At 38.6% G+C, this 23,646-nt stretch overlaps 2 protein-coding genes across 2 annotated transcripts; both read left to right on the forward strand.

Annotated features, from left to right (window-relative positions):
* The first annotated feature begins 10,133 nt into the window (after positions 1-10,133).
* Positions 10,134-18,543, forward strand: LOC145772190 (uncharacterized). The gene is made up of 9 exons (XM_082584037.1): positions 10,134-10,275; positions 10,605-11,206; positions 11,736-11,907; positions 12,276-12,467; positions 13,189-13,302; positions 15,332-15,480; positions 15,812-15,958; positions 16,501-16,616; positions 17,324-18,543. Exons 1-9 carry the CDS (start codon positions 10,162-10,164, stop codon positions 17,746-17,748), a joined length of 2,031 nt encoding a protein of 676 aa, XP_082440163.1. The 5' UTR covers positions 10,134-10,161; the 3' UTR covers positions 17,749-18,543.
* A 1,613-nt stretch (positions 18,544-20,156) lies between these two features.
* On the forward strand, positions 20,157-21,390 carry LOC145772435 (uncharacterized). Its single transcript, XM_082584313.1, has 2 exons — positions 20,157-20,707; positions 21,039-21,390. The coding sequence occupies exons 1-2, from the start codon at positions 20,157-20,159 to the stop codon at positions 21,388-21,390; spliced, it is 903 nt and encodes a 300-aa protein (XP_082440439.1).
* Positions 21,391-23,646: the final 2,256 nt, after the last annotated feature.

Below are 23,646 nucleotides of genomic sequence, written 5' to 3' on the forward strand. Positions count from 1 at the left end.
TGCAATTTATTAAAGAATCGATTTCGCTTTCGTAATGGCATCTTCAGCTAACAAAGCAAAGAAAAAGTTCGCAAAAGGAAAAAAAGCAAAAACGAGCAAACCATCAACCTGACTGACAGCTAAAAAAAACGTCACAACTTGCTACGCAGAGTCACAGACACAGCGTGAGCCTCATGGCGACGTCCGGTTTGTCTCGCGCTTTGAACGAGAACTTTGCGAAGAAATAAAATACTTGTCGAAAATCAGACGAAAGATGTGGAATTGTAGGTAGAATGTAATCTTTTTAGGAATTGAGAACAGAATGAAAGTACAGATTTTGCTCTCTTCTTGATTGCTCTCTTCTTGTTTAAGGGAATGTTCTTGTTTCATTGGGGTGTTCGCAAGACAAATGATTCTTTTTCAAAATACTTTTTGAAGTGATTTCTCGTGTTTGTTGAGTGGTTCCCAAAGTTTGTCTTTAAATTTTGTGCATTTTCAAATAAGTTTGAGGAATTTGAATAAATACTAAGAAATGCGTCGTAGTATAAAATATTCAAATATTTCTAAAACACATTTGTGACGATATTTGACCTTTGCAGGTATGGCGAGTCGCGGAGGTTTTCAAAGTAGATTGACAAAGTGTTTATCTCCTTTTATTTAGGCCTGACAGTAAATGAAGCCGTCGGAATGAGCTTTTCGGGTGTTCACTGCTTCATTTTTTTTAAATAAATACTGTGCTTGGTTTGTTTGTAATACTCCTTTATTTTTTAACCGTCTCAATTTGACCATGCCTTTGAAGCACGTTTATCGTATCTTTGCATGTAGATGTAGGTGTTTGGGCCATTGTTTATTGAGATGATGAGCTTGTAATTCGCTCAATAGAAGCAATGTTTTCGTGAATTGATTTTCAGTTTTTGCTCATAAGGCAGATTGCATTGTCGGTGATCGTTTTATTATAAGCTGACTCGCCTGATTGCTGTATTTCAACAGTTTAGCTCAAGGCAAAACTCCATAAAAAACAAGTCAGCTTTCTTGTGACCAGACTCATTTGTAGCCCTCTTGCACCATTTGTTTTTCTCAGACAATGGTGATTTGTGATTGGTTTGATGTAACAAACAACAATAAATTTACGACAGTCAGAATCACAAAATTGTTATTATCAAATGCGCACCATTGCATATATGCAAGACGACTAGAATTTCTGGAATGAATGTATCAACCTTGAACAGCGCTCTAGCTTACCTACGCTGATGATCATCGATCGCCTTACAACTTTTAGCAATAATAGCCAAGCGTAAAAGAGATGTGTTTGAAACGGAGAGCTTGTTCAATGCGTTCGACTTATATTTACGATTTGACGGGCGGTTGAGATTAAGCTATGACATCACATTCGATCGAGCCCACAATGTTTTACGAGTTAATGGTGCAAGCGCGGGCGTCAGTCAATTTTGTTTACGAGGGCGGTCATATCCTTGGGTTTCATATTGTATTGTTTTACGTTCGTCTGTCGCGGACAAGTGGACAACTTGCTTCTTTCTGCGTGTTTTATGTCGCATCATTTTACTTTTCGTTGTTGTCGTGTCAGGGACCAAAAACGATACTAGGCTACTAGCTAGAATAGGCGACATAGAAGAACGTCAATGAACAGGGAAAAATGGCAAAACCTTGAAAGGTTTAAAACTTTAAAATGTGCATGATGAGATGTTGGGGTAGTGAGTAGTGGCATGTCAGTAGCAAGCACGGCGTAGATTTTATGATCTCATTGTCATTTATCAATAACTAGTGGCCGGTTGTTTATGAAGGACGTAACAAAGTTGTATTGGTAGTGGTCAAAGTTTGAGCGGGCTACATGAATCTATTCTAAGTTGCGACATGGCCACCTGAAGATGCGGCCTGATTTGTCACATTTTGCAGATTTTGATTAAAGCTACTGCTTGTGTTTGACTGACATTTTCTGAGATTTTTTTACTTTTTGCTGTCCGAATGATATAAAAGCTTTTTGTTGCCTTAGGGAAGCAGTAGCAAATGAGAAAAAGTAAGTTTAAAAACGCCGAATCAGACTGTTATTGAAAATTAACACTCTGACTAAAATCTTCGCAATCAAATCTTCTTTGTTTTTCAACATCTGAGGATGTTAAAACCTATTGTGTCATCTGGGGATAAGAGTAAAGAAAGCGTAAAAATAAAAATTTTGAAAAAATTTATTTAAACGTTCGCCAAAAGTGAGCAAAATCTGGAAATTTCTGCAAAATGTGACAAATCAGGCCGTATCTTTAGGTAGCCATGGTTGTGACATGGCCACACCCTGATTTGTCACATTTTCCAGATTTTGATTACAGCTACTGCTTGTGTTTGACTGACATTTTCTGAGATGTTTTTACTTTTTGTTGTCTCTTAATGATATAAAAGCTTTTTGTTGCCTTGGGAAAGCAGTAGCAAACGAGAAAAATAAGTTGAAAAATGCTCAATCAGACTGTTATTGAAAAATTAACAGCCTGACTAAAATCTTCGAAATCAAACTGTCTTAGATTTTCAACATCTGATGATGTTAAAACCTATTGTGTCATCTGAGAAAAACAGTAAAGAAGGCGAAAAAATATAATTTTTAGAAAAATTCATTTAAACAATCGCCTAAAGTTAGCAAAATGTAGAAGATTTTGCAAAATGTGTCAAATCAGGCCGTATCTTTAGGTAGCCAACTAGCCATGGTTGTGAAGATGCAGACATCCCAGACAACAAACTCCGTCCTTTTTACATTGATTCAACGTCTGAAGAACATCTGAAGACTTTAAATCAACATAAAAATGACGGGTTTGCTGTCTGAGGTGCAGTCCTCATCGATCGATTTAAACCGACCGTTGTACAATGTTGAGATTGTGACCAAGAGTGCTAAGGGAACACAAACAAAAGAAACTTTAGTCGAAATTACCAGAACCTTTCTTCCATTAATCATAACATAGCCAGAAGAATTTGAATACCCAAATGAACAATGAACATCATAAAAACATGAACATCTAAATTAAGACTGAACATTATTTTTTTTTTTTTGCAATTTGCACTTAACGAGAAAGAACTATCAATAATCATCGGAGGTTAGTTGTAGAAAGTGGACAATTCTTTCTGGCTAGGCTTAATTCCAGGCATAAACCATCACACTCTTCACCACTTGTGTTCATTGCATATGTCATTCAGGGCCGGATTTAGCTGATGGGAGGCTCGGGGCACTTTTAGATCGGGGCCCCCGTGCGAAAAACCACCTCTACGTCTACAGTAGCATTAGTCCAGCACTGCACAGCATTTTCACAAACTTTAAAGGCTGAAAGAAAAACAATCACAAAATCACATATTTTCCACTTAGGGGGCGCTTTAAAAGTCGGGGGGCTCGGGGAACCTGCACCCTCTGCCCCCCCTAAATCCGGGCCTGATGTCATTGACAAAGTTCACCTAGACCAGTAGTTCTCAAACTGTGCGTCGCGACGCTCTGGTGCGTCGTTTCACTTTTCAAAGGGCGTCGCAAAATAGTTCCGTTTCTTGGCTGAACTCAGTTTATGATTATAAAAATGAGGTTAACCCTTTGAGGAGCGCTGGGACACATGTGTCCAAAGCACTTAGCCGATTAGCCTACACCGCAATTAACTAAAAAATTTGCCACTGCTGATACCCTAACGTAGTATTGGATGTCTATCCTTCCAAAAAAAAATTGGAAACTCTGAATCATTTTCCTTGGTGTTATTTCAGTTTGAAAATAGCGAAGAGTTGAGGTTGCAAGTGCGTTTTTTTCTCTTCAAATTTGCGAAGCATATTTATTTACATTTGCCCAAGCTCGAGTCGAAATTTGCAAAATACTTCCCGGAAAATTTTTCAAACTACGAATGGATTCGTGATCCTTTCATAGTAGGAAATCCGGCAAATTTTTGGATTCAATAAATGACGATTATCCACTATCCAGGTTTGGTGAAAGAAAGCACTGCGAATTATTATCCCATTCGCTACGTCGTATTTATGTGAAGCAAAATTTTCTGCCTTGGCGGTGATAAAACCAAATATCGATCACGAATAAACAGTGAAAGAGAAATGCTGGTGGCAATTTCAAAAATTCTCTCAAGATTCAATGAACTTTGTGAAAACAAACAAGCCCACACGTCACATTAAATAATATGCATGGCTTTTTGTTGTTGTATCAATAAACAAAACTTTAATCATAAGTTTCTTCATTTACTTTTATTTGCTGGTGCGTCGCAAGTCCAGAAAACTTTTCCAGAGGCGTCGCAACAAAAAAAAGTTTGAGAACCATTGACCTAGACAACTTATAACAATCCCGTCTAAACTCTGGAGTCTGGGCATGTAGGGTAAATTATTACACATGGCCACAGAATTAACAAAGAGGAAAGATACGCATGAGCTGTAACGAAAAAAAGTGTGGGTTTCGAAAAAGAAAAAGAAAAATTTCTTTCTTGTTTATTCTCCGATCAATCGATCATGTGTGATGGTTTATCGTCTAGCAGCCTACTCTCTGTTGAAGATTATTTTCACGAATCCAGTGCATCCCATTTCATCAATCTTCATTGAAGCCTCCCAAAGGTTTGTATTTCACAAGCTTTTAATAACACTTACGCGATGTCAAGGGACGTTACTTCAACAGTTGTAGCGCTCACGAATCGAGAATCGGATGCTATAAACAAAGTATAAACCTAATGGTGCGTGTTCTCAAAAGTGAATGTCATGACGTCATGTGTGGTATCTGACTACAACTCTTGCTCCACAGCTCCAGTAGGCTGCTGTGCTGCAGGCGTGGGTTGATTGATTTGTACGACGCATTTTTGTAGCACATTAAAACTTGTCGTAAAAAAGACACATTGCCAATCTTTGTCATTTTCATGTTTATTTTTCTGAGTGGTGATACTGTGCTAGAAGGTCAACTTGGACCTCTGTACTTGTGTCCATGTTTAATATTTTGTTCACTCTTAAGTTTTGACTAAAAGTTTACGGTCGTGATAAAAGTTTGAAACGTGGCGGGAGCCTCTTAACACAAACGGCAACTTTCTTCTTCTTGGTTTATTTGAGTAAATCAAAGTAAAATAATTGCCTAAAAAGTTTCGACACAAATTCTTTTGTATCACTTAGAAATCCAGCAAGCATCGTGGAGTTTCGTAATAAATCAACGACTATTGTACGTAGTAGATACATTCAAGCACAATTAAAACAAAAACCCACTCTGGGGCGGAGACTTGATGTTTACAACAAGGACAGCATTTCATTTGCCCACTTGCCATAGTGACTTATTTCAAACTCTTTTTATCTAAATTAGATAATCTATTTTTTATGGGAGATTTGAATGTGTAATATAGGCAACCTATTATTAGAGCCACCAGCAAATTGCAACACGATTGAAAGCAGTTTCAATTCTCGCGACTCATCCTCATCGCAGTTAGGTTGATCTTTTCCTTGCTTTTTCTTTTATCGTTTTTATTCAATCCACGAGGACTGATCTATTCTTTTATCACACCAGAATGTGGATGTTCGTCTGGACTTCATGGAGAGGCTATTAGAAAGGGGCCAATTTTTTATATCAATCATGCACAAGTTTGAAACGTAACCAGAATCGTAGGCTACCCAGTTGATGAGATGAACAAACTAAAGTGCAGTTTGTTTTATACTTATGGTTAATCCAAACGTATTTTCCATAAAGTTTTAGAATACATTAATCGGGGTAAAAGAGATACGATAGGAGGCGAAAACCCCGGAACGACAAGGGGGCGATAGAATGATAGCAAAGTTTGCAAAAGTTAGAATGATAGCGAAATTTGTTAAATGCCCGCTCGTATGGAACGAAGTAAGAACATGGATTCTGATGGATTCTTTCATAGAAAAGGCCTTTCGGCCGTGACGTTGTTGTTATTAAAACAAGAAATTGCTATTCCCATCAGCAAATGGAGGGATTTGCGATTGTACCAAATCAAAACGTCTCTAAATATTTAAAAACTCGTTGAAGATCACCCAGTTCATTCATTTCACTAAAGAAACACGATTTACTACGATCAGTCTACTTGTTTAACTTTAGGTCTGTTACTTTATTTGCATTCTTCTTCTTCTTGCGTTTGAGGCCGCCACAGATCACGTTGTTACACCCAGGCCCAGCAGCCAATGGATTGTGGGTTCATCGAGCGTTGTGAGGTCCACATATCTGTCCTGGGGTCGATATACTGGACAATGGTAGATAATGTGGTGTATGCAGGCTGAGAATCTAGACCATACGCACAAGATGGTAAATCGGCGAGGCCCCATTGGAACATGTTGCTGTTGAAACGGCCCACCCCAGTCTGCAGGTGATTGAGCTTCACCCATTCCTTCCGAGGTAATTCTGCTCCGGGTGGAGTGTTGGTATTGGAAAGGACTGTGAATTGGGTTGGTCTCGCAACGTCTCCCCATTTACTGTTTTAAATTTCGGAAATGTGGAAGTTGAATTTACAGATAGCTACAGCATGTCGGGAAAACGGGCGTGGAGATTTCAAGCGCTGGGGCTTTTGAGAGTGCGAGTTTAGGACAATCTGGTTGAAAGGGCGATGACAATGTCAAGATTTCTGTAAGGGGGCAGCAGACCAAAATTACTTAAAGTTTAAGAAACACTGGTCTCTAGCCTACATTGGTACAGTGGCCTGTGTCTGTTAGCCTACACGTTTCAATTTAGAACATTTGAATTACAGAATTAGGCATCATACAAGTAGCGCCATTGAACATCATATTAAAAGCTACAAAAAAATTGTATTGTTAACTGCATCATCGACTTTTGGTTAGATACATTTAAAAAATTCGAGACCAAAATTAAAGAAGCCTGCAGACAAAAACAGACCCAACCCCGTCTCAACAAGCAGTGATATGCGGAAGGCATCTTATTTGAGTCTTGTGATTGGGTTTGATTCTTGTTTTGTAACATCGTTTCTATCACTAACTTGTGATCGCTGATAACAAATGTCATCGTTATCGCTCCACTTATGTGTGCCATCACTCGACCTGCTCTGCAACCACATGCTGGCAAGTAGAGCAGTCTCAATAGCTTTTATGCAAACTTCACTCGGCTTAGAAGGTTAGGGGTTTGGCCAGTGCTTGAATGTCACAATTTATTGTTGTTAGCTTTTCCTCAGTTGTAATTGGTTAGTTTCTGGACAAGGGCACAATGCTAGGCCGACAACGTTTGAATTTGTTTGCTTTGTTGATTTCATTTGAATAAAATGTCCTTCAAACTGATTATTTTGTTGTCGGTCATCTAGGCTAGGCCTATCTATTGCAGATCAAAATACAAAAGTTATTACTACAAACCTTGTCCACTAAGAGCTATCCAGGTAGCTGACGTATATGAGATGTAAATAATTGTCTAACAACAAGTCAGTGAATTGATTTTGGTGGGACGCTGACACGACAAATTTGCAATTCGGTAGTTCTGGACGCAATAAACTCTTTTTTCGCCACCTACTTTACAAGTTTGTAAAGGTTTAGGCTTGCAATATTTTAACTCTGGAAGAATATAATTTGGTTCAGGTTATAATTAAATTGATTGCTTGTGTTTAATTTGAAGAAAACCTTTCCACTCTCCGCTGTTACCTCCTTGATGCAAAGAATATCGATATCCTACAAGTTAACTACGATCTAATTCCGATTCTAAATGAAACGAGGGAGTTTTCGTTGCATTATTTATTTTTACAAAATCATGTGCATTTGGGATTCAAAGTCGTTAAAGCAAGGGCTAAAATTACAATTCAATTCAACATTTTTTAAACTTACAGTGTCACTCAAACCCCAGTCCTCTCAAGCTTTATCAATGCGTGATTGTATTTTGATGAGAAAAAGCCCTGCTGTTGAAGCTAATTGTAATTTTTCTTTTTTCTAAGAAAGGTGACTTCAGATGAGGCGCTCTATCCTTGTAAATCCATTCTTAGGCAGCACTTGTCACCGAATGTGATTGACGTCGTAATTATTCTTCACGCTTGGATGATTTTATAAAACACATTTCCCAGCCTTACATCGGGCCTCGCAGGATTAGTGAACGTTCTCATGAGAATCCGCACAGATGGTCGCAACTCGCAACGATACAGGAAAGCGTAGCTCGTGACATATGGTTGCATGATGCTTTGGGATACGGCCTTGTAACACACGAAGAAGAAGCGCTTCCAATAGTTTCATTTAAGTTAGGTGATCTGAGCCAGGAAGTTTAAAACTGGCTGGATTGGAATTACAATCATAGTGAATTGAGGGCGGTTAGAGGCCAGCTCCCAATAAGCTTTTTCAATTTCAAAGAAGATTTCTGAATTACTAAGTTCTGGACCGTGCTTCTGAAGTTATCCTCATTTTCTTTGCATTTAAATGTTTTGAAGTGTTGCAATCCTGCCAATTTTTTTTTTTTGCATGTTATTTCGCTCTCGAACACGCTTAAAAGTTTTCCTTTTGTGGCTTCCACTTTTTTCTATGTCATGGCAAAATAATAATTACGCTAAAATTGAAAATAACAATGAAAACAAAAAGAAAAGTTATCCTTGTCGTATGACGTCATTCCTGATGGTTGCACTGGGAACCGCACGTGATGCGTGTTGCAGAAGCTTTGTCGAAAATCCACTCCAAACAAGCCTCTTTGTTTAGACGCCACATTTCTGCATCGTCCGGTGACGATTTAATGACATTCTCGGTAAAAGTAATTTGTTGTGACGTGGATCGTTCTGTCTTTATAACTCCGTACTCGTATTGGACGTGTCCACTGTATGTTAGAAAGTTCTTCTTAAAATGGTAATGGCAATGAGGTCAAACTTTACTTGATTTGTTGAAACCGTCGCACTCATCCATTCTGTGGTGAGGCACATCGTTATGGGTTTCAGATTTTAGCTTGCTCTTTTGATTTGGTTTAGTTCAAACAGCATTGCTTGTTTTATTTAGGAAGTTTGTAAATAACTGAATATGTATGCGAATGCAATGCAGTAAACACTAAACATAAACAGACATAACTCAACAACAACACTACATTTAACATTATAAAAACAAAAAGCTTTTGTTTTTATAATGTTAAATGTAGTGTTGTTGCTGGGTTATGTCTGTTTATGGTTTAAAAGAGTTACCTCTCTACCCAAATTGTAAACACTAAACAGGTTACGAAATTGTTTCGAAAACATCCTTATTGTTACAAAAAGTTGTTCTTAGTCAATAGTCTGAAACAAGCAAAACTTCGATGAAGAACTATTTCTGGCAGAATAAGAATGTTTATTGAAAATGGGTTTTTAAACATAGGCAAATTTCACCTATCACGACAGAAAATGCATTAGCAGATAGCAGGAAAGGCATAGCGTACTGTATGATAAATGCTCAAAATTTACTTGAAAAAAACTTGGTGGGTTTGAAGGTTTCATGTAAAACTCTCCTAATAAACTGAGTGCACTAACGACCATTGACCAGGTCAAAGCAAGCTTATCTGTAATGAAAAATACGAGATAGTATTTTGAGATTATAAAATTTTGTTTTTGTGGAAAACGTACATTTTTTTTAAAAGCCTACATCGGAAACACCACAGTCTGACTCCCACTTGACGACTTTTCCATTGCGTTGTTTATCAGCTATTTGCCTTCGTTGCTAAAGTGTTGTTTTTTTTCTCATCAAAACTGTGAACACCGTCAAAACACTGCTGGCATTGATGAACAAAAATAGTGTATCGGTCATTAGATTGTCTTGTGATGCATTAAATACTTGTTTTGGTGATGATGATTATGTGCCTGATCTGATACAGACGTTGGCGATCATGGTCTTCTAACTTCTCTGTCATTTGCCATTTGTATAAAATCATTCGTTTTGACTGTAGTGTTGTGTTTGTGTCCAATTGATTCAAGCTGTTTAAATAAGTTAATCTTTGTCGACCTCTGCTTCTTTTCCCTGTATCATCCCCAATAGTGCTAATTTTTCCAAATCTCCATGTCTGTGAATATGACCTACAAACTGCATCTGGCGCCTTCTAACTGTTTATTGTTGCTTATTGAAGTTAATTAGATGCCTAAGTACTAACTAAACGATGTTGGGATTAACTTAACAGTGAAGCTGCCAGGTTATAAAGGAAATTTTTCTACATGCATTTTTCTACAGTACATTAAATGGTATTTCTAATCAATTCACGAATTGCAGTTCTTGAAACGCCATAAGTTATAACAATTTATGTTGCCTAGAAAATTTTTTCATGCAATGGACAAAGGCGAAAACATCTCGTTGTTCGAAGTTTATCGGTCAGTGAAAGCAGTCATCGAATCACTTAAGCGACAGCATAATGAGGTAAGTATTGAGCATAGTATTTTATTATTAATTTATTTATCAAAACTCCTCAAACTAAATTGTTACCTCGGGAGTGATCGTACAGTGTTGACAGTCTGGTCCGGAGCACTGTAATTCGTGCCGGCCTTGAGGTGAGAATACAGCTTGACCAGAGGAAGTGATACTGATTCTATGCAGTTTATTTGGTTCAACGTTAATAAGTAAAGTTTAGCTTTGATAAAAATGCTTTTATTTTCGTCAGTTTGTCATTTGTGTATGCTGTATTTGTTTTCCTGAAGTTTTAAAAAATGCACCGGAGTTATTAGGATCACTGGATGTGTTTGTTTCAGATTAACGCATCTGTTGGAAGTGTTTTTGAAATCAAACGCTTCGTTGAGAAAATCCTCAAGCCTATTTGTCGACACACCAAAACTGACAGGGTGACCACCATTGAAGGACTTAATATCTTGCTTTCCCGCCACCAGTCGCGTGTGAATGCCTCCATAGCTGGTGGAACTTCAACTGAGCATTCAAATGTGTGGAGAGAACACAAGTCATCACCTTCTGAGAAAAAACAGAAGTGTGACTTGCGGATGCTACCACCCGTCGCTGTCCCAACTTGCACCGAGTTTACAAAACCGCGACCCCCATCTTGTGCAGGAGTCCGGTATCCTGCTCTTAATCTAGCCTTTACAAAAAGTTCCACATTATCAAGAGGAAGCCCGCGAGTCGGATCCCCATTGCTTAAAGTGATACCTCCTTTTCATATGTTGCCTAACAACCCTCCTTCTGCTGAAGAACACGCGTCTGATCTTCACGAGTCGCTGCATCGCTACGTGGAAAAAGTGGAACGAGAGACTATCAAGCTGCAGGAAATGTTCCTTAGTTTTTCCCAAAAAGTTGTTGTTCCGCTTAAAGCTTTCTGCAAGTCGAGCCATTTCCCTCCACTTGGGTAATCATCAAACGTTATGTTATTTCAACGTAATTTCAACCAACGGTAGACATCTTCCGCATGCTTACAAACCGTTAGACACAGGGTTTTATTTTTCAACAATTATCTAAAAGTAGATGACTGAGCTTCCATTCAATTTACACCATTTCCAAGGACGCAGTTACAGGGAATTTGTGAAACTCTGCTAGATTTATTTCTGTTGTTCGATTTATATTTTAAATTAAAAAGCTAACGCGAAGACTGGATGACCAGTGTTCCGAAATGTGGTTTGTTGCAAATTGGTGAGCGCGTTGACATGGTTGCGATTGCGCCATAAGATTACGCAATAAAGTGTTTTTTTTTTCGGTGTTAAAGCTGCTGGTTTACAATTGATTCTTCAAACTGCTTTAATCTCTGATAAAGAAATATTTTGTGTCATTGATGTGCACAGCTTCCCAAGCCGCGTGGATGCGACAAAACAACGTCAATTGTCAATGGCTTGCCAAGAAGAAAATTGGAATTCTTTGTAATCATGTTTGTTATGTTTCAGTCGCTTTTCGAAGACCCATCAAGGAGCAGCATTGAAAAGTCCCCCAATGCATGGCCCGCGGGAGAATGAATTTATTGTCGATGAAACAATGAAACAAATTCGAGTCCTGTTATGGCCACCGCCAGATGGCGTGTACGAGCGCATGTTTTCACAAGAAGGAAAATCTGAGCAGGTTAGTTTTAAATACAATCAGTTGTAACTAGGCTTTTACATTTTACCAAAAAAACGAAGAAGCTCAAACATTACTTGTCCTAGCAAAGCTGGTTTCTGGAAAAAAGTTTAAAAAAATTAAAAAAAAACAAAAAAAAACTAGCTCAATTTATTTTGGGTAAACAAAAAAACTTTTTGGTGACCATACTAGGTTACTACTACTTGATGTTAATAATGATATCCAGCTCAATACGCAAATCATTTTATTTATCAAAGACCAGGTGGACAATCTCTCTCTGTATTTACAAAAAAAAAATATTCAAAAGCAAAAATTCTTCAAGAAGAACATTTCCTGAAAAACATATCACATCAAGAAAACATTTGTTGTAGATTTTTCAAGAAATCGATTGCGCAACATTTGAGTACGTGCGAGTTATTCCTGATATTTTACAAAAGTTCGAACGTTTGCTTACTTGCACCACTACGTGGTTGAAGTTAGACGAGTTGTTTACGGAGAAAGCAAAGTGCGGACACAATCGAGTACACCGAAGATATTTGAAGACGGAAAAAATGTGGAAAGAGGTAAAATAGCCACTCTTCAAATCTATGAATTTATTGTCACATCATTTTTGTGTGTGCCTATGGAGAGGCCGAGGATCTAGTCTAGCTGTTTATCACCCTAGGTATGTTGATATTTTCTTGGACTGCAGTGGATGCCACTCGAGAGCAACAAATCTCTAATCTCACCTCATAAGCAGATCTTTAACTCCCTCTTGCGTCGTGACTTGTGGCGAGCTGGTGATATGTTAATTATGTTTCATCACGAAAAAAAATTAGTTTTACAAACTAGTGAAACTACATTGTTACTGCGTTAGGCTACATCCGATTGCCAACTGCTTCAAAGTAAATCTTAACTTTGCGCCTAATACTTTATGGCTTTATGAGTTGTGGATTTTTATAATGCGCAGAAAATATCCTCAATTGTTTGATTAAAGTGATTCGTTAAAAAATCTAATATCAAATAGGTGGCCTAAAGAAATCAATGCCACGAAAAAGTATTTTCGACATCGCTGGCTCGCTGCCATTAAAACTAACAAGTGACAAAATAACGCCACTTAGGCTACATAGCACTGTCCACAGATTACTACTTATATACAGGTTACTACTTATAGTGCAAAAAGAAAATGTTTTTTAAAGACTTGATGCTTGTTCAACCTCATCCGAAAGATAACTGGCACTTGTTGCACTGAACATATGATAATATACGATAAATATTTAATGTTACTTTTGCTGTGCATTTTAGGTTCGACAGGAACATCGTCAGCTAACCACGGAACACGAACTCTTCAGTTGTAGATTGCAGAGTAACCAATCGAGGTTAGAAATCCTACGTCAAGATCTGGAAATTTTTAGAGAGGTTTGTGATATCAGTGTGTAGCTACTGAGAGATTTCTCCAGTTTTTGACAATATGGTTGTCCGCCCCGTAAGCTCAGTGGTTACGCGCCCGGCTCAAGATCACGCGGCGCTGACTCTCGGGGTGTAGCCTACGCTTGAGCAACGCATTTCAGGACTGCTCTCCATTCAGCGGCACCTACTGAATGGAATAATTCCCCGGCAACAACACTTCAACAATCGGAAAACTTCACTCTGCCAATCTGGGTAACCGCCCTGCGTCAAGAGCCTTTACATGTATATGAACCTACCAGGAATAACCAATCAAGGCTTTATCAGTCCGAGGATAACGATTCAAAACCAAACCAATGTGAAATACTGGTATCGTTGAAATTATACTGTCGGCAGATATGTTTTTAGCGGTTTACCACTTGATTATTTTAGTATATAAACGGGGTTTATTGTTATAAGATGTGTTGGTAGCCTATGTACAGAGATGGGCAAGATCACCAGTATTGGTGATCTTGAAGATCAAGATCAAGATCACCAAGAATAGGTGATCTTGAAGATCAAGATCAAGATCACCAAACTATGTGATCTTGAAGATCAAGATCAAGATCGTGATCTTGAAGATCAAGATCACTTTCAAGATCACTTTTTTGTGTACTTGAAAAAAATGAAGTTTTTGATCAATGATGTTGCAAAAAATAATTACTATAAGCAACCTGGGTAAAGGTATATAGTTGGTCTTGCTAACTTTTACTTTAGCTACTTGATCGCTGGCCTAAGAATTGTAATAAGTTAGTGACTGTTGCTATTAGGCCTATCAATTGTTGACGTAGTTTGCGTAGAATCGCAACGTCACACCCAAGGCCGAGATTAATTACAGTAGTTCTGAAAAAGTCGCAAAATTTGCCATTAGTTTTATACTTTTTATTTATAATAAATAAATAAAAATAAACTTTAAACTGCACCATTTTTTACCAAATTTTTGTCTAGTTCATGTGGGAGTTTTTATTCGTGTTACTAAGTAGTTTTAACTTTCACTGTATTATGTCAATGTTTATTGCACCATTTATCCATCTGGCAACTTTGATACTGTTGTCCGCTATCAAAAAAGTTCAGAGGTTTGCGGTCCGACAAACCGCTCCATACTCAGACCCTAAACAAGTCTTGGTCTGGTTGACTTGCTGCAATAAACCACTTTACATGACCAAAGTCGGGTAGAATCCAGATTTTTAACACGGCCATTCTAGAGTTTTGAAACATCTAAAATTGGGTCAAAGAAAGCAAACATTTCTTTAAAATTCACACATGGAAATTGTGAACAAAGTTAAATCATTTTTTATTATACGTGAACATAAACGGTACACGGTATACGCCAACGTCAACAGTAGCCTACACGGAAATTGACTTGTTTATTATGACCAACACAAAAAACTTTTTCAATTTTGAAATGGCAACACTGACCAGATTAGATGGAGACTTTAAATCGTCTTTTGTTGGGCGCATATCATATTAACAGTGGCTTAATGTTAGTAGTTGCCACTAACCACTTTGTACAGTACGAGTTCTAAAAAAATGCCCCTATCTAGGAAATAAAATTCAATTTTAAAGTGATCTTGATCTTATTGTTCTGCAAGATCAAGATCACACACAAAAAAGTGATCTTAGATCAAGATCAAGATCACCAAAAAAAAGTGATCTTCAAGATCAAAATCAAGATCACGATCTTGATCTTCAAGATCACTTGTGATCTTCAAGATCAAGATCACGCCCATCTCTGCCTATGTATAATGTAGCCTACATCAACGTTTATTCTAGGTCAACCAGAAAAATTCTTTTCTACGTGTAAAACTTATTCACCCAATGGTAAAAAAAGCTGTGAGCTGAGATTGAATGATATAAGGGCGACATTTAGCGTTATAAAACATTAGATGCGTTTGTAATGTGCAGGCAAAACTACATTTATGTTGCTGTCCTTGGCTTGAAGTTCCTCACTGGTTTATGTAGAGTAGAGCTTTAAGTAATCAGTCATCGTTTTATTCTTTAGGATTTGAGAAAATGCGAGGACCACAGGCTGACTCTTGAGATTAAACTAAAAAGCGACACTGATTCTGTAGATCATTTAAGGGCGCGCCACGTTGCAATCCGAAAAAGGATTAGCATTTTGGAGAGGAAAATTGAAACACGAGAAAGGAAGTATGTCTGTAACCAAGCATGTTGTCAAGCAGTAACATCATTATGACCAACACAATATCAAGTTTTGAAGCTTGATTCTTCTAGAAGGGCTTCCGAAATCTTTATTTAACGTTTTAGTCCTGGCCTATAGCTGTGTGGTTTTGTATAGAACACAATGGGAATATTTTCTTTAGAAATAATGAGATATTGAACTTGAAGATCTTGTTCAATACAGGTCGAATAAAGTCTAATTTGTCTGAAGTACATTTGTTAAAATGTAGAAAAACAACCTTAGTGTGGACTATGATTGGATACTAATTCTGGGCTACCTTTCGACTTTTTTTCCCTCTAGTTATGAGTACATGGAGTCTCGTATCCGCTCTATGGAAACTGATCAGAATGCGCTTTGCGAGAAGCTGAGAATAAACGAAGAGTTTTCATCCTCCATCAGGGACAAGTTGATAAAGCTCTTCAAAGATAGAGAAGCTTGGAAGCGGAGGTTTGCAAGATGTTTGGAAATGAAAGCTGAAATGCTTATGAAAGCGCTGTGCAACTTTAAAACCATAGGGTCCGAAATAATGTTCAGGCATTTATTTTCCTTGAATAAACTCAATATTGCTCAAAGCTTTATTGTTAGATTTTTGTTGTTGCTCGACTCCAATTTCATGTTTTGTCGCTTGAGAACCGCCAAGAACTTTCAGCAACTAAAAAAACTAAATGTTTGAATTGATTGACTTATTTCAATCGATTTAAGCAATGAAAACAACAATTAGTACTATTTTATAGTTTATAAAATAGCCATAACCCAAGGATTACCAAATCGAACTAAGGAACACCAAAACATCTAGCAAAGTTACCAGCTAGTCGGCCATCAAGCTCTGGTAATAACATTTATCATGCGACTGCACTGACATCGTCTGCTTTGCAAAGCGCTCTGGAGCAACGCGCATCTGCGATGGATACTACAGCGCTATATAAAAACACACATTGTTATTTTCATTCGATGTGTCACAGCTGCTTTTATGCTCGACTCTATCGCAGATACCAAGAAAAGACTGATCCAGAAATTTTGCGAAACAAGCTGGGAAGGGCTGGAGTTCGAGTCCCGTTTCCAACGGTTCGCGAAAAAACTTTTATTCTGAGGTCTCGTGTTGACAGTAAGTAACATTTTATTTTATATTAGTCTATAGCCTATCCATAATTGGCCAAAGACACTCTCCGAGCAGTTTTATAGAAAAAAGTATGTCGAAATATATTTAAGTTTGACGTTTAGGCTACAATACTTAACTGTCATTATCTTAACTTTAAGTGAAATTCGAGTTAGTGAAGTAGGTTTTTTCATCGCTTGCTTTTATTGTCAAAACGAAAATCAACTGCATTTCCAGAAGCAAAGTCGATTCTTAACTTAATAAAGTAAGAGGTTAGATTGTTGTGCAAATGCCAGCATTTGATGAATGCAAAATAGCATTTCCAGAAAATCATGATGTTTTTTTTATAAAACAACAAATAGTTCTCCAATCTTTCTGATGTTAACTATGACTTGAAACTTCACCCCTTCAAAGGTAAGGGGTAATGGGGGGTCTGCGACGCTTGAACCCCCCCAAAAAAATGACAACACTGGCATGAGCCGTGCTTGCAGATAGTAGGCCTAATATTGCATTTCTTCAGTTTTTGAGAAGGGTCTCAACATATTCCTACCCTTTAACTTTACTGCTGCACTATGTCACCTGCAACGGCTACGTTAAAACAGTGTTATCGCAAGCAAAATCTATGTTTTCGATTTTAATTGGGAGCACGAAACCAAGTGTTCCCCGAATCCGCTACTGGTTGTCATAACAATGATAACGTCACCTGCTTGTTGCAGACCTTCGCCATGCAATTGCTGTGATTGTTGATGCGTTACAATCACGTGACTGGACAACTCTTTGCAAAAATCTACCGTGGCCCAGTTCCTGGTTTTTCACACTTTACCCGAAAGATCATCAATCATCTTCAAAAAGAGACGACTCCATGTTGTCTTCCCACACAGATCAGCAATCACCTGTGACGTCACCATTAAACAAGCTCATCAATTACGTTAAGTCGCGTAATTATGGTGACGAGAAAGAACATTGCTCACTCATGCTTCATCTCTGGCTTCGCTATAGCAACAACGAAGCAAAATTAGAACAATTACTTGCAGCTCTACACGCGTCACAGATGTCCGACGTAGCATCGCGTGTGAAAGAGTTCTCAGTGGGATCGGGAGTACCCGTTACTATGAGATTGGAAACTCCAATAAAAAATTGAAAACATAACAGTTTTGCACAAGAACCCGACCTACTGGACTCAATATTCCTTCGCTGCTCAGAGATTTTTTATTTTAGCTTCAAAAATGTGTACAATAACCTTTATTGTCAGTGGTCTTCTAATCAAGATCTTCAACCGATTTTTGGAGAACTTTTCTCCAGGGCAAAGTGGTGCACAAAACACTTTAACTCTGCTGATCTACTTAAAATTCAAATAGCTTTCAACCTCGAACGTATAGCTAACTTCTTTAAAAGATATCTGTTTTCACATGTCTAGTATTGCTATACAAAAGCATCACTGGCGTGCAACTACACTGCAGAAGTTACTTCAGGGGAATTCTTAAATTTATCATATCAATGGTCGGGTCGATACAATATGCAGTTTTGTGTGTTTGGTTTGTTCACGTTTTGAGCAAATAGTTATATTGTAATAAATGTAATGCCATTAGTTGCCTATTCTAAAAATTAGGCTAATCCTTGTGCTCGTAGCCTACAATATGTGGTAGGACTCTGCTAAAATTTGAAATAAACACATAGAATTATTTAATAGTTACAACCTAACAAACTATTGTTTTATTAATTATTTATCTGAAAGAATCTCTAGTAGGCCAACTATTGGATTTATTACAGTCAAAACCACAGAAAAAAGAGCTAACTATCGTTGTGTTCATACTTTTGAGTTTGCAAAAAATGATTTGATATTGCTACCGGTATTGTTACTTTGTTAGGTATTCTGTAGTTAATGAACTCATTTGTTTGGTTGAACATAAGTTCACATTTATTACAACAAATCGTGCTGTGATTACCTGTGATTGCGTTTGTGCTATCCATTTCTTTTGCTCCGTTTGTCAAAGAAACGCATAGGCTTATTCCTGTTTTTAAATTGTCAGTTAGGGACCAAGGTGAAAGTAGGGCACGCAGGGCACCGTATAATTATCTGTATTACTTCTGTTGAGTAGATTTAAGAAATGAGCGAAGAAAGGAGAAAATGCGCCATTCATGGAGCATCCAAACATTCCATCACGCGTTACATTTACAGTAGAGTATGAGTAGACCAAGGTTTTAATAAGCGCGGGGTTCAGTTCAGTTATTTTTATTTCTCACCTTCACACCGAAACCCGCACACGTCAACATAGCAGAGGTGTAGAAAACAGTAGAAGCAACAAAACACGAACGTTAATACGTGCTTGAGACCGAAATAACTTCCCTTTATGGGCTTTGGGAGCTGTATGGATTCAGCACATGGGCTGTATCCAAGGGGGGGGGGGGGGGGGGGTGAGGAGGAGGGTCTTGAGAGGAACACTCTTGATGGGTTATAGCTCATCATAAAGGGCAAGATAGGCCAAAAAACCTGAGAGAAAGTAAGTTAAAAAAGCATTAAGCCTAAATTTTTTTTGTCTCTTTTGCACTTTCAAAAAAATACAATTTACCGCTTGAACTAAGTTTTGCTACCACGAGGTATCCATACGGATTCTTCGGCCAAGGTGGTCAAAAAGCACAGAGGTAAACAGTGGAACATAAAATAAAAACAGATACCGGTAGCTAAAATCTAAAAATACTAACAATATAATTGTATGCTTTATCGTAGATAGACCTAACAATCAGCTTTGTATTTCCTACAAAAGAAAATCAACGCCAAAGCAAACAAACAAATTAAATAAGCTACGGTACCGGTATTACCTTTGTGGGCAACAGGATCCATATGGATCCTTTACGTGACTGCTAAACACAATGATGTCATCACAAATTTTGTTAGTGAAATGTGTTTAGGGGTAGCCTACGTCAATACTATTGTAGGCTTTCAAAAAATGAAATTTTGCAAGTCTTTTTCTATGAGTGTTGAAGTGCCAATAAAGGGTTCAGTTTATGGCACGGTCGCAACAGCTTAAAAAAATATAGAAAAATTTAAAATCAGAATAAAATTAAAGATACGGCAGTTCTTAAAAAAACATAAGGCTACAGGCTAGCCTATATAGCCGTCGTTTGAGCCTCTGGGGCCCTGGGCAGTAGCGTTGACAGGGGGTATTGATAGACGATGCAGTCCAGGACATTGATACAACCAGTGATGTACGCGCATACAAAAAATAATGACGCCGTCAGCGTTAACGCAAACGTTCGAAAAACCATACGCCGTATGCGTCAACGTAACTTGTAAAAAAAGTTGGCGGCGTCAGCGCATACACTAGCGTAAACTAATTTTCTTTGCTAGGTGCCAAACATTCACACGGTATAAACACTGTGAAGGAGTTTCAATGTGCCCTGAGAAACAATCTCTCAACCACAACCAGTAGTGATAACAACATTGAAAGTCAATGGACCACTCTACGAGACACAGTAGCCTACACTCCACCGCATCTGAGGTACTAGGCCCCGCAGTCAGAAACCATCAAGACTGGTTTGATGAAAACGATGCAGAGATCATGGAAATGCTGGAAGCCAAGCGACTTCTACTTAGAGATCACCAGCGTGGATGTTTCCAAGAAAACTGCCTTTACCAATATACGCAGCAAGATTCAAGCCAAGTTGCGAAACATGCAAGACTCTTGGCTCAGTGCTAAAGCTGATGAGATCCAAAGCTATGCAGATAGGCACGACACTAAGCGCTTTTACACCGCCTTAAAAACTGTGTATGGTCCGTCCACCTCTAAACCACGCCCTCTCTTTAACATCGATAGATCAACTCTGCTCACTACCAAGAGCCAAATCTTACAAAGGTGGGCCGAACACTTCCATGACGTTCTCAACCGGCCTTCAGAGATAAACGACGAAGCCATTGATCGCCTCCCTCAGGTAACCACCAATCGTGAACTCGACGCCCTCCCAACAGTTGATGAAGTTCAGAAAGCCATCGACCTCTTACCCTTGGGAAAAGCCCCTGGACCTGACTCTATACCAGCAGAGATCTACAAATCAGGTGGCAAGGGCCTTGTTGACAGTCTTACTGAATTATTCCAGTCAATGTGGGTTACAGGTGTAGGCTACTTCCCCAGGACTTCAAAGATGCATCTATAGTGCACATTTACAAACGCAAGGGAAATCCCCAATTGTGCGACAGCCATCGAGGAATCTCCCTCCTGTCAATTGCTGGAAAAATTCTCGCTCGTGTCTTGCTGAACCGCCTCTTGAACCATCTCGAGCAAGGCCTCCTCCCTGAAAGCCAGTGTGGATTTCGCCAGGGCCAAGGAACTGTAGATATTATCTTTGCGGCCAGACAGCTTCAAGAAAAGTGCATGGAGCAACACCAAGACCTTTACACTGTCTTTGTCGATTTGACAAAAGCTTTTGTTACAGTGAGCAGGGAAGGGTGTGGAAGATCATGCACAAATACGGATGCCCAAGCACATACATCTCCATCGTAAGACAATTTCATGATGGAATGATGGCCTACGTTGCTGATGACAATGAATTCTCTGAAGCCTTCCCAGTTACAAACGACGTTAAACAGGGCTGTGTCCTGGCACCTACCTTATTTAGCATGATGTTTTCAGCAATGCTAACAGATGCTTTCAGAGATGAAAACTGCAATGGTATTCCAATTCGCTATCATTGTGACGGAAAACTTTTTAACCTGAGACGCTTCAAAGCAATCACTAAAGTTACCGAAACTGTCAAGAACTTCTGTACGCGGATGACTGTGCCCTGAACGCCTGTTCCAAAAGCGAAATCCAACAACAAATGAATAAGTTCTCCTCTGCTTGCGATAATTTTGGACTAACAATCAGCACTAAAAAAACAGAGGCAATGTATCAAAAAGCCCCTGGAAAATCCTATAGCAAACCACTCATCACTGTAAACGACCAGAAACTACATGCATGTCAAAGTTTCAAGTATCTCGGTAGTAGCCTACTCTCTCTAACACAGCCACCATTGACCTGGAAATCAACAACAGAATCGCCAAAGCATCTATCGCTTTCGGTAGATTGAGGTCTAACGTATGGGAGAGGCGGGGAATCAAGCTGCCCACAAAGCTAAAAGTTTACAAAGCAGTTATTCTGACGACCCTTCTGTATGCATGTGAGGCCTCGACTCTTTATTGGAGACACGAAAGGCAGGTGAACCACTTCCACCTCTCCTGCCTCCGAAAGCTCCTCAAGATTCGATGGCAGGACAAAGTCCCAGACACCGAAGTTCTCAGTAAAGCAAACATGCCCAGCACTCTTACCCTCGTAAAAAAGGCACAAATAAGATGGGCTGGCCATGTCCACCGGATGCCGAACCATCGCATTCCTAAACAACTGCTCTACGGAGAACTGACTAACGGCAAACGTCATGTAGGTGGTCAAAGAAAACGCTTTAAGGACACTTTAAAAGCTTCCATGAAAGAATTCGCCATCGACGTAGATTCGTGGGAAGACTTAGCCGCAGAACGACCAACATGGCGCAGTCTTATTTATAAAGGCGCAGAATCTGCTGAGAAACACCGTAGGCTATCTGCTGTCAGAAAACGAGAACATCGCAGACCAAAGTCAACACTAAAAAAAGAAAAAAGAAGCTTGATCTCAGTCTCATTGGCCATCTTAGGAAACGAAGGGCGAGCATCATCATAAACCACTCGAAACAAACAAGTTTTATTTTGAATTTCCACGAAGAAACACAAGCATCTGAAAGTGTTCATCTTACTTTTTGCTGTGTTTTGGATCCAATATGTCTTTGCCCATTGAAAACATTCTTCAACTGCAGCGCTGGAAGGTATTGGCGTGTTATTAATTGTAGCGAAAAAAAGACATTAAAAAGTATGCATTGACGCAATGCGCTAAAAAACCGCAAAAACTTTACGGCGTAGCCTCAAGCGCAAACTATCCAAAAAATGTGGCCGCAAGCGTTAGCGTAAACAAAAAGTCTACGCCGCAAGTATGCGGCGTAGAATTTGCGGCGTAGCCTAGCCTATACGTACATCTCTGATAACAACACATTAACTGGTTGAAGAAGCACGGACCACCGCTTCAAGCGTAATCCTATGGTGATTGGTTGGTGGAAGATGGAAAAACATATACCGGTAGGCTACAAACGAAAACACAAGAACTAGAAAGTCAGGAAAAGCTCACATGTAGTCTACAATTTTACTATGTTGGTTTTCGTGTGGTAAACGAAAACGATAAAATAAAAGACCAATTTTTTAAGTACGGTACGGTAGGCTATTGGTTTAACTTTTTATTTTCTTTTTTGGAAACCATAGGCCTATTAGTTTTTTCCTCACCCCTTCTAAATCTATTACCATTTTAAAGCTTTTACCAAGGGACCTCTGCCTCTCCCAGTTCCTCTTAGACGCTACGCCAAAGTTCTCTTGTGAAATGTGTGCTTGCAAAAAGAACAGTTTACTCAATGTTTCACTTAACTTCGAGTTTTAAGAAGCTTCTTCCTAAGTGACTTCTTTCCAATCTGTTTTCTTTTGGTTGCTCATTTCTGACGTAAGCTTTCAATGATATAATTAGAGCCACGATGTGTCATGAACACACGAGTGAATTGTTTCTAAAATCGAACCAGGGTTCCACGTCACTGCCGTATAATAGAATATGTCAAAAAATAGAATATCTCTCCTGTCAAAAAAGAAGTCTAAAATACCACACTTTTATTTTTTAACCAAAACTAGTCTTTCAAACTGTTTGATAAAATCGTTGTGGAGTTATCAAAAATAAAAGATGGAATTGGAAATTTGGCTCTAGTCCTTACACTTGTTTGTTTTTAATTCAGAGTGACTTCATCTATTTCTCACGTTTTGGTAAATAAATCAACAGAACACGCTGAAAATGATTCGCAGAAAATAAATACCTATTATTTTAAACACAGTAAAAATGATTTAAGATTTTCAAAATTTCTATAATAATAAAGTTTTACATTGCGCAAAATAAAGCATTATTATTACTTCTCTTCCTCTGCCCATTTTTGGATAAGATTTGAC

The sequence above is a fragment of the Aplidium turbinatum genome, chromosome 6, assembly GCF_918807975.1.
Source record: "Aplidium turbinatum chromosome 6, kaAplTurb1.1, whole genome shotgun sequence".
NCBI lineage: Eukaryota > Metazoa > Chordata > Ascidiacea > Aplousobranchia > Polyclinidae > Aplidium > Aplidium turbinatum.